At 30.9% G+C, this 12,101-nt stretch overlaps 2 protein-coding genes across 2 annotated transcripts; both read left to right on the top strand.

The window, feature by feature from the left end:
* The first annotated feature begins 2,254 nt into the window (after positions 1–2,254).
* LOC124945728 (putative wall-associated receptor kinase-like 16) lies at positions 2,255–4,885 on the top strand. Its single transcript, XM_047486216.1, has 3 exons — positions 2,255–3,141; positions 3,235–3,414; positions 3,505–4,885. The coding sequence occupies exons 1-3, from the start codon at positions 2,265–2,267 to the stop codon at positions 4,713–4,715; spliced, it is 2,268 nt and encodes a 755-aa protein (XP_047342172.1). The 5' UTR covers positions 2,255–2,264; the 3' UTR covers positions 4,716–4,885.
* Positions 4,886–8,566: 3,681 nt separating this feature from the next.
* On the top strand, positions 8,567–11,260 carry LOC124944434 (putative wall-associated receptor kinase-like 16). The gene is made up of 3 exons (XM_047484687.1): positions 8,567–9,527; positions 9,627–9,806; positions 9,898–11,260. Exons 1-3 carry the CDS (start codon positions 8,645–8,647, stop codon positions 11,106–11,108), a joined length of 2,274 nt encoding a protein of 757 aa, XP_047340643.1. The 5' UTR covers positions 8,567–8,644; the 3' UTR covers positions 11,109–11,260.
* The last annotated feature ends 841 nt before the right edge of the window (positions 11,261–12,101 follow it).

Genomic DNA, 12,101 nt, shown 5'->3' with positions numbered 1-12,101 from the left:
CCCTTCCAATCAACTATATATATTATTAATTTTTTTTATATTAGTTTGATTTATTATCGTCAAAACTCAAAAGGTTCACTTGATTTGTTTAGTCATTTAATTTAAAACAAATAAAATATATCTGGGCATAACACATGTTATGAGTTAAGCGAATTAAATCCTTCACAAACTGAGCAAGTAAAATGAAAATGAATTTTGGCACAAGTTAATAGAAGCCAAACAAACTTAATTTTTTATTCTTTTATGAGTTTTAACTATTTATTTTTTATATTCACTAATAAATGAATATAATGCATTCCACCGAGGCAGGAGCACTTTAACACCTTGTCCAACTCACACACACATTTTAAAATTTGATTAATGGTATTAAAATAAATACAATTTGCATTATGATTTGTCATAAAACTCTAATTAAATAAAGGAGAAAACAAAAATTGTCATATTTTTGTGGGTAATGCTTGTTTTAGACATTCAAACAAAAACATAAAATAATATTTCTTAAAAATTATTTAACTATCTTAGTGATTTAATAGTGAGTAAATACGATGAAAACAATAGTAAATAATATTCGAATAAAATATTAAAAAAATAATATTTTTAATTATCTGTATGTGTTTTTAGTGATAATTAAAAAATATCCAGTTCCAATTTAAAGCTTGTTTTCTTTAATTCAAATTGAATTGTTCTAGTAGTTTGATTTAAAATAAATACATGCCGATTAATGTTTGAACCAAACACTTCAAAAACTATTTTTTTTTTTTGAGAACGAAAAACTATTTTTAAACTATACTAGTAATATAAATAGTTGATCAAGACATTCAATTAAGTTAAATAATAAATAATTTAGGGGGAAAAGTAATTAAATTAATTAATACATTAATTAACTAGATAGGGATAAAATCGTGAATATGGGTATATATGAATCAATGAAAATGGAGAGACAATAAGTAGTAGAACTAATGTTAAAAATATCAACTATTAAAGAAAAGTTTTAAACAAAATAAATAAAAGTTTCTATAACAAAGAATTATGGGGGCAACAGTTGCCCCTAATTCACGGAGTAACCAAAGACTGCTTAGACGGAGCTGCAAGGACCGTGGGAGGCATGGAGACGGTGGTCGGGACGAGGTCGGCAGCAGTCTTTGACCGTCAAAACTCTTTATATTAAACATGTTTTCAGACGTCCATCTAATCTAAACATGACAAGCACAACCAAATAAAATAAAACGCGAACAAAACCTTAACATATAGTAACAATGAAAAACAAATATCCTAAACTATCAGTTTTATTTTTGATAGAAATTAAATTTCGTTGAGCTGTTACAAAATTATTTTAATTGTTATATATTATTTTGAATTAGTTATTCGGTGCATGAAAAAAAATTGTTTTGGACTGATTAGTCTAAGACTGAGGAATATGTTCAAATACATGATCTAAACTATTGGATCCTCCACTTGCCCATTTACATTATTATTATAGTGTAAGAAAGAAAAAATCTTAAGTGATGGACTTTTTCAATAAATGCTTTGGCTGGTCCCTTTCTATATTGAAATAAGACATAATTCAATAAATTCATAAACAATAGTGATGGACTTTTTCAATAAATGCTTTGGTTAGTCCCTTTCTATATTGAAATAAGACATAATTCAATAAATTCATATACAATAAAAGCTACCAACTCCAACATGCATGAATCTTTTGACCCATTCAAAATAAATAGTCATCTTATATATATATATGATCCCTCATTTTTTAGCCTAATTTTCCTAAAAACACTTATTTTAATGTTAATCAACAAAACATCTAAAATTAAATTCATCAACATGAAATTTTTGCTTTGTCATGACTTTGGTTATATTAATTATATTTGCAAATTTTTTTTGCTACAACTTGAAATATTAATTTAATAAGAAAATGAGTTACATCCTTTAAAAGAAAAAGTCAATGAAAATTAACTAAGTAACTTCGGGGTTTATATACATATGGAGCCTTGTGATTAATAGTTGTTTTAAGGAAACAACTTTGAATTTTCTATTTTGCTGAGAACCACTTTTTGGAATTAATATAACCAAGTCTAAATAAACAAGCCATAACCATAAGGCTAAAAACAAATAAATAAGTTTAAGTTGAAAGAAAAAATATAATATGACTGATTGACTTGGTTTTGCAAACATGATAATAAATTATATTAAAGGCATCATTATAAGGCTAAAGAAGAACTTAAGAATCATTGGAAAAATTAAATTACCCAAAAAGCAGCAGCATGTATTGGATAAAAGCATGTTTTTTCTTTCTGCTGACCATTTTAATGCCGCCGGCGCAATCTGTAACACAACCCAGTTCAAACTGCACCACCACATGCGGCGGTGTCGACATCCCATTCCCTTTTGGCACAAACCCAGATTGCTATCTAGAACCGTCTTACCTTGTCGTTTGCAACGACACCCATTTCAATCCTCCCCGTCCATTTCTGGGTTCTGACACCGATAATCCCACCCAAGTACTCGACGTAATGCCAAATGGACAAATGAGGGTATCATCACCTGTTGGTCGTAATTGCTACAACCAGTCCGGCGATCAAATCAACGACCAGACCTTAAACGCTACCCAACTTCTCCCAGACAACTTCTTCTTCTCCAATACGAAAAACAAGTTAATGGGTATTGGTTGTGATACTGTGGTAGTAGGTGTAGGTACCTTAAATGTTAACTTTACTTCTGGTTGTGTATCTCTCTGCGCTACTCCTCAGGATGTTATCAATGGATCTTGCTCTGGTTTTGGGTGTTGTCAGACTTCAATACCCAAACGGGTAAGGCTCTATGGGCTTGGAATCGGTAGTTTAAATAATCACAAGACTGTTTCGGAATTTGATCCATGCAGCCATGTTTTTCTTGGCGAAACCGACAGCTTCAACTTTACATTATCCGACATTCGTGGACTTTTAGATAGGAAGAGTTTCCCTGCTATGTTGGATTGGGCGATTGGGAATAAGACTTGTGAAGAAGGAAGGACGAATTCTTCGAGCTTCGCTTGCATGGCGACGAATAGTGATTGCTTTAATTCGATTAATGGACCTGGGTATTTCTGCAATTGTTCTTCAGGCTATCAAGGAAATCCTTATCTTGTTAATGGCTGTAAAGGTTTGTTCTTCTATATATTTACTGGTGATTTCAGTTTATCATTTCAAATCTATGATAAAGAAAGAAAAATGAGTGTTTTATTATATTTTTCAGATATTGATGAATGCAGTTCTGCTTCAAATCCCTGTAATTCGAGCGCAATATGTGTCAATTCAGTGGGAAATTTCTCGTGTTCTTGCTTGAAAGGATTTGTAGGAGATGGTTTGAGAAACGGAACAGGCTGCACACCAAATAATCGGTCTAATGGATCTACCTTGCTTATCATAGCTCTAAGTATGTAATTAATCTATTCAACAAATCTAATTGAATTTGGTTATTTTGGTCTAATAAAATGTTAAAATGTTACATTGGATTTATTTGCAGGTGTTACTGTTGGCCTGCTAGTCCTGGTAGTTGTAGGCTCATGGTTATATTGGATTCAAAGGAAGAGAAAAATCATAAAACTTAGGGAAAACTTCTTCAATCAAAACGGGGGCTTGTTACTACAACAGAAACTCTCACAAGATGAATCCTCGTCACGCAATCAAACTACAAGGATTTTCACTATCGAAGATCTCAAGAAGGCGACAAACAACTATAGTGAAGACAGAGTTATCGGGCAAGGAGGATTCGGAACAGTCTACAAAGGAGTATTGCCCGATGACAGAATTGTCGCCATTAAAAAGTCTAAGATAAGCGATGAAAGCCAAACAGAGCAATTCGTTAATGAAGTAATCATACTCTCTCAAATCAATCACAGAAACGTGGTGAAGCTTATTGGATGTTGTCTAGAGACGGAAGTCCCTTCTTTAGTTTACGAGTTCATCACTAATGGAACTCTTTCAGAACGCATTCATGATGATGATTCTGCACTCCCTTTGCTCACGTGGGAAATGCGTTTTAAGATAGCTACAGATACTGCAGGTGCATTGGCTTATTTGCATTCGGATGCTTCTATTCCGATAATCCATAGGGATATCAAAACCGCTAATATACTTTTGGATGACATGTATACCGCAAAAGTTTCTGATTTTGGGGCTTCAAAACTGGTTCCTGCTGATAAAAACGAAATAGCTACTCTGGTTCAAGGGACTTTCGGATATTTGGATCCTGAATATTTCTTTTCAAACCAATTAACGGAGAAGAGCGACGTTTATAGCTTTGGGGTAGTCCTGGTGGAGTTACTAACAGGTGAAAAGGCGTTATCGTATGACAGGCCTGACAAGCATAAGAACTTGGCTATGTATTTCGTTTGTGCGATGAAAGAAGACAGGCTGATAGAAATTCTCGACAATAAAATTGCTAACCGTGAAACTTTCGAAGAAATGAATGGAGTGGCGAAGATCGCACAAAAATGCTTGAGGATGACGGGAGATGAGAGGCCTATAATGAAAGAAGTGGCGATAATGCTTGAAGGGCTAAAGAAAACAGAGAAACATCCCTGGGAAGAGTCAAATTCTTATCCCGAAGAAAGTAAGTTACTTCTAGACATTGATTATAAAGAGGTTCTTAACGATGTAAATGGTTATTCGGAAAGTGCTGGTTTTAATAGTTTGAAGGATCGGATGATGAATCGATTAGATGGAGGACGTTAAATATGTATTCTATGATGTCGGGTTAGAAGAATATATTGGTACAAAATTGTATAATGTATTAATAAGTGTTTATCATACTTGAACTATGTTTGTATAGTTCATTTTTATCAGTATTGAATGTTACTTAATTGTCTTATTCACTCTAAAGGTTGAACTTGTCAAATGATGTAATTTCTTGTTGCTTCCACCCTGTTTAATAATTAGTAATACGCCTGGTTTTGGTTTACTTAATTAGTAATATAGCTAACGAGAAAACTTTCATTACTAAACTATAGAAAACTACAATGACTTCAATCCTCCCCATGGGTTCTAAAACAAAAAATTCCACCCAAGTGCTCGATGTAATACTCGACGGATAATTGCGTGTCTCATCACATATCATTTATATATGTTATAAAACACGAACACTAGACGTGGGTTAAATAACGTCCGTATGAAAAATGGTTACGAATTATGTCGGATATTGTGAGAGTGATTGACGAGCAACAGAATATGCTAATGTTTTGTGTTTTTGTTGAGCAATTGCATATCATCATCATGTTATATCCATGGCTATACATAAATGCAATCTGAATACTCTGAATGGAAAAATTGTGGAGATTCCATCATAGAAGGAAAGTGTTTGATTCTAAATTGGCTGATAGAAAGTAGATTGAGTATATACCAAAATAAATTAAAATTAATATTTTCAAGTCAATTGTATTATATTAAAGTATTTATCAAAATTATCATGAGCTTAAATCAATGAGTATATTTTAAACAATTTAAAAGGTTTAGAAAAATTAAATTTAAAGGTAAAAGTTAACTTCGTAAATGGATTTCGTTTTAGTAGTGTACTAATTTTTTTTTTTTTTTGTTATAGTAAAGATTTTAAAATCTGTAATTAATTGCTTGCTGCCACCTAGTAATTAATTTATTGGAAATTTTTTATTTTCCCAAATTTCTGTTTTGTTGCTTGTTTTTGTCCTGGCCGAATCTTACAAAAAAAAAAAATTAATATAATTTATTTTATTGATGTATTGGATTCTAAAATATAATTATAGTTTTTTCTTGACCTTGAATCTCATGCTCTATGTTAAACTACTATGAATTGTATTTATTTATTTATTTATTTTTTTTTTTTTTGTTAATAATAGTGGTGGATATTTAACTATAGAATTCTTCTATTTCTATTTGAAGGTAAATAAATATATATTGGCTTTTTTTAAATGAATTTTGTTTAAGAAAGTGTTAAAATTTTATTTTTACCATTTATTCCAAATTTGTCTGAATATTCAAATTATCATTTTATTCTCATCAAATTCAGAAATTACTTTTGTTGATGTCTTAGAATATTATTGCCGGATAATTAATATTCTTAGGATAAATTATTGACCATTTTATAACAAATATTCCTTTTACACTTTGTTTATTTAATTCACTCTAAGTCCAGGGATAAATTTAAACTTAATAATATGACTAAATGTTTGTATCAATTTGTTCTTAAGATATGCGTCTAGGTTATTGTCATGATATAAGAAAAAAATATGTAAAATCGAGATGAATACTTACAAATGAAAGCGTAATCTTAATAGTACCTAAAAAAAGTGAAATTGATCAACATTAAGAAAAATAAATATATTTCAAACAATGCCTTAAACCATTATTCTTTTATATTTTGCCATTTTATATTTTTGTTGGATTTTGTAAAGTTATCAACCAAGCTTCAACATGCAAATAAAGAGTAAGTAGAATTATAGAATAACAAACCGGGCTTTGCTGACCAAAGTCATATTTTGTGAGAAATAGATTGAGATGAATGATTGGTGCCCATTTGATTAATTATAAAAAAAAAAAGACTTGTGTTTGAATCCTGGAGATAAGGTGGGTCCCATAATTCCTTTTTTGTCTGATTTCATTTTTTTTAATTAAAGTTAGGCATGTGCTATGTTCACCAGCTAGCAGTTGACCTCAATGTTGACTCCATAGTGCCCGTTTGATTCTTCATTATTTACCTGATTAATTAGGGTTTATTTAAGAGTGTGTTATTTAAAAAATTAAGACCTTGACTTTGTTTGAATTCATGTTTTTTTTTAAACTTAAAAAGAGGAAAAAATAATAATTTGTAATGATTATTATTGATAAAAATAGTTAAATGATATTGATATATATATAAATAAAATAAAAAATAATAATTTAAAATAGAGGGTATTTTAGTATTTTGGTTAATGAAATGAGTGATGTGATTGTTGAGATTCTTGAGAAGTGATTGATTGTAAAATTAATTTTTTTTGTTTTTTTTTTAAATAAACCAAACAAAATCAAAAATCATTTCACTCACCTCTCATTCATCACATCACTCAAATTATTAACCAAAATACTAAAATATTTTCATTTTAAAATATTATTATTTATTTTATTAATATATATTAATACATTTTAAGTCTTTTTATCAAAAATAATTATTACCCTCAAAATCATTAATAATCATTATTTTTTTCTCTTTTTAAGTTTTTTAAAAACTCCAATCCAAATAAGGTCTAAAAGAGAGGAAAAAATAATAATAGTTAATGATTTTGAAGAGCTAGTAAGTTTTTAAGGTAAAAATATTTAAAATGTATTAATATATATAAATAAAATAAAATATAATAATTTAAAATATAAGATATTTTTATTAATGAATTAAATGATATAATTGATGAGAGTCGAGTGAAATGATGTTTGATTTGGTTAGATTTATTTTAATAACCTTAATTCACATTAAATCAACATTAATATTCAAAATATATATTTTTTACTTGTTTGGTTTAATTAATTTGTCAATTATTTATATATTATATTTTATTTAAATAGTCTGTAATTTAATTATTTAAGAATTCAATTTTATATGACACCATTTTCTAAATTAGTTATTTATTTTAATAATGTGGAATGAACCCTATAAAAATTAAAAAATAATTTTAATGACTAAAGATTATTTAAAATTATAAATTTGGGGTAAAAATAAGTGTCTACACTAATATTATTTATAGCTAACTAAGCGTTTTATATTTTAGTGTTAGAAAAAAAAATCACACTTATTCTAACCACGCAAACTAAAAAAAATAAAATGTTTTGGACTCATTACTCTAGAGTGAGGAATATGTTCAAAAACTTCAAATACATAATCTAAATTATTGGATCCTCCTCTTGCCCATTTACATCATTATTATAGTGTAAGAAATAAAAAGTCACAAGTGATGGACATTTTCAATAAATTCTTTGGCTAGTCCCTTTCTATATGCAGTTGAAATAAGACATAATTCAATAAATTCATATGCAATAACTGTTACCAACTCCAGCATGCATTAATCTTTTTACCCATTCAAAATAAATAAAGTCATCTTATATATGAACCCATATTTCTTAGCCTATAATTAATTTTCCTAAAAACCCTTGATTTCAATGCTAATCAACAAAACATCTGATGTTAAATTCATCAACATGAAAATTTTGCTTTGTCATGACTTGCACTTACAAAAGTGTTTTATTTGGTTATATTAATTATATTTGCAATTTTTAGTATAACTTGAAATATTATTTATAATAAGAAAAAAGTTACATTATTTAAAAGAAAAATGTGACGTTATGCGTTGAGCAGATATAAAATGTTTACACTGGAGCATTACTACATATTGTTCGTTAAAATGAGTTCAAATAATTTTTATTGAGAAAAACTTATAAAAAAAAATTATTCAGATATTTTCTATACTAAATAAATAAGTCGGTTAAAAATAAATAAATAATTTTAGGTTGAAAGAAAAATATAATATGGATGGTTGACTTGGTATGGTCTTGGTCTTGTAAACATGATAATAAATGATATCAAAGGCCTCATTATAAGCAAGAAGATTCAAACATATTTGCTAACAAAACTTCAGAATCATTGGAAAAATTACCCAAAAAACAGCATGTATTGGGTCAAATCTGGATCAGCTTTCTTCTTTGTGCTGATCATATTAATGCCGCCGGCGCAATCTGTAACACAACCCAGTTCAAACTGCACCACCACATGCGGCGGTGTCAACATCCCATTCCCTTTTGGCACAAACCCAGATTGCTATCTAGAACCGTCTTATCTTATCGTTTGTAACGACACCCATTTCAATCCTCCCCGTCCATTTCTGGGTTCTGACACCGATAATCCCACCCAAGTGATCGAGGTAATGCCCGACGGACAAATGAGGGTCTCATCACCTGTCGGTCGCAGTTGCTACAACCAATCCGGCGCTGAAATCAACGACCAGACCTTAAACGCTACCCAACTTCTCCCAGACAACTTCTTCTTCTCCAATACGAAAAACAAGTTAATGGGTATTGGTTGCGATACTTTGGTAGTAGGTGTAGGCGACTTAAATGTTAACTTTACTTCTGCTTGTGTATCTCTCTGCGCTACTCCTCAGGATGTTATCAATGGATCTTGCTCTGGTTTCGGGTGTTGCCAGACTTCAATACCCAAACAGGCAAAGAATTATGGGCTTGGAATTGTCAGTTTAGATAATCATACGAATGTTTGGGAATTTGATCCGTGCAGCCATGCTTTTCTTGGCGAAACCAACGCTTTCAACTTTACATTATCCGACATTCGCGGCCTTTTAGATAGGAAGAGTTTCCCTGTTATGTTGGATTGGGCGATTGGGAATGAGAATTGTGAAGAAGAAAAGATGAATTCTTCGAGCTTCGCTTGCAAAGCGATAAATAGTGATTGCATTGATTCGACGAATGGACCTGGCTATTTCTGCAATTGCTCTTCTGGGTATCAAGGAAATCCTTATCTTGTTAATGGTTGTCAAGGTTTGTTTTCTATATATTAGACTTCACTGGTGATTTAAGTTTAGCATATCAGATCTCTGTTAAAAATGAAAAAAATGAGTGTCTTATTATATTTTGCAGATATTGATGAATGCAAACCAGCTTCAAATCCCTGTAATTCGAGCGCAATATGCGTCAATTCAGGGGGAACTTTCTCTTGTTCTTGTTTGAAAGGATTTGTAGGAGATGGTTTGAGAAACGGAACAGGCTGCACACCAAAGGATCGGTCTAATGGATCTACCTTGCTTATCATAGCTCTAAGTAAGTAAATTAGGCAAAAACAAAGATCTAATTGAATTTGGTTATTTTGGTCTAATCAAAAGTTCAAATGTTACATTGGATTTATTTGCAGGTGTTACTGTTGGCCTGTTAGTCCTGGTAGTTGTAGGCTCATGGTTATATTGGATTCAAAGGAAAAGAAAGATCATAAAGCTTAGGGAAAATTTCTTCCAACAAAACGGCGGCTCGTTACTACAACAGAAGCTCTCACAAGATGAATCCTCGACACGCAATCAAACTACAAGGATTTTCACTATCGAAGATCTCAAGAAGGCGACGAACAACTATAGTGAAGACAGAGTTATCGGGCAGGGCGGATTCGGAACAGTCTACAAAGGAGTATTGCCCGATGACAGGGTTGTCGCCATTAAGAAATCTAAGATAAGCGACGAAAGCCAAACAGAGCAATTCGTTAATGAAGTAATCATCCTCTCTCAAATCAATCATAGAAACGTGGTGAAGCTTATAGGATGCTGTCTAGAGACGGAAGTCCCTTCTTTAGTTTACGAGTTCATCACTAATGGAACTCTTTCCGAACGCATTCATGATGATGATTCTGCACTCCCTTTGCTCACGTGGGAAATGCGTTTGAAGATAGCTGCAGATACCGCAGGTGCATTGGCTTATTTACATTCGGATGCTTCTATCCCGATAATCCATAGGGATATCAAAACCGCTAATATACTTTTGGATGACATGTATACCGCAAAAGTTTCTGATTTCGGGGCTTCGAAACTGGTTCCTGCTGATAAAACCGAAATAGCTACTCTTGTTCAAGGGACTTTCGGATATTTGGATCCTGAATATTTCTTTTCAAACCAATTAACTGAGAAGAGCGACGTTTATAGCTTCGGGGTAGTCCTGGTGGAGTTACTAACAGGTGAAAAGGCGTTATGTTATGATAGGCCTGACAAGCATAAGAACTTAGCTATGTATTTCGTTTGTGCAATGAAAGAAGACAGGCTTGTAGAAATTCTCGACAATAAAATTGCTAACCGTGAAACTTTCGAAGAAATGAATGGAGTGGCGAAGATCGCACAAAAATGCTTGAGGATGACGGGAGATGAGAGGCCTATCATGAAAGAAGTGGCGATATTGCTTGATGGGCTAAAGAAAACCGAGAATCATCCCTGGGAAGAGTCAAATTCTTATCCTGAAGAAACTAAGTTACTTCTTGACATCGATTATAAAGAGGTTCTTAGCGATGGAAATGGTTATTCGGAAAGCGCTGGTTTTAATAGTTTGAAGGATCGGATGATGAATCGATTAGATGGCGGACGTTAAATATGTATTCTGTGATTGCGGGTTGGAAGAATATATTGGTACACAATTGTATGTTGTATTAAGTGTTTATCATACTTGAACTATGTTTGTATTGTTCATGTTAATCAATATTGAATGTTATTAAATTGTGTACCTCATCATTTTCAATTATATATAAAAACCTTTAAAAATAATAAACAATAGGCCAACCAAGAAAAAATATTAATTCCAACTTTCTTTTTAAATTAGATCTCAACTAAGATAAACCAAAAGCATGTCGTATTACAAATTAAACATGGTGGAAGCAACAAGATATTTTACATGATTGGATAAGTTCAACCTTTCAAGTGAATAAGACAATTAAGTAAAATTTATCAATTTCGATACTTTTAAATTTGAAATGTTTAATTATTGAAGGAAAAAAAGGACTGCTTCATTTGTTTTTTTGGTTGATGAATAAGGAAGAAGATACAAATAAGGTGGTCCATAACTCCTCTAATTAATGTTAAGCCTTACTGATTTTCTTTTGTTTTTTAATTAAACATTAGGTCATTGGGTATGATGTTTAATCAAGTTTTTTTTTTTCAAAATAAATAAACCAACAATAATACTCAAAATATATATTTTTCTACTTTATTTATTTTTTCGGTTTATTTAATTTATCAATTATTTAAATCTGATATTTTATTTAAATAGTTCATAATTTAATTATTTTAGAATTTGGTTGATACGACACCGATTCTAAATTAATTATTTATTTTAATCTCGTGCAATTAGCCCCGTTTAATATTTTTGTAAATTAATTTCGTTAGCTCGGAATTATTTTAAAATTATAAATTTAGGGTAAAAATGAGTTTCTCCTAAGAACGAAAATAAATTACAAATAATATTTTGAGGTCAATTGTATTATATAGTTTAACCTCAAATATTTGTTTTAACAATAGTCTTATTGTCACTTTATATTGGAATTTATGAAAAAAATATAAACCATTCTTTGTTTAATAAAAATTCTTG

Source organism: Impatiens glandulifera, chromosome 7 (assembly GCF_907164915.1).
Source record: "Impatiens glandulifera chromosome 7, dImpGla2.1, whole genome shotgun sequence".
Lineage (NCBI taxonomy): Eukaryota > Viridiplantae > Streptophyta > Magnoliopsida > Ericales > Balsaminaceae > Impatiens > Impatiens glandulifera.
This window is presented reverse-complemented; position numbering and strand designations above follow the sequence as displayed.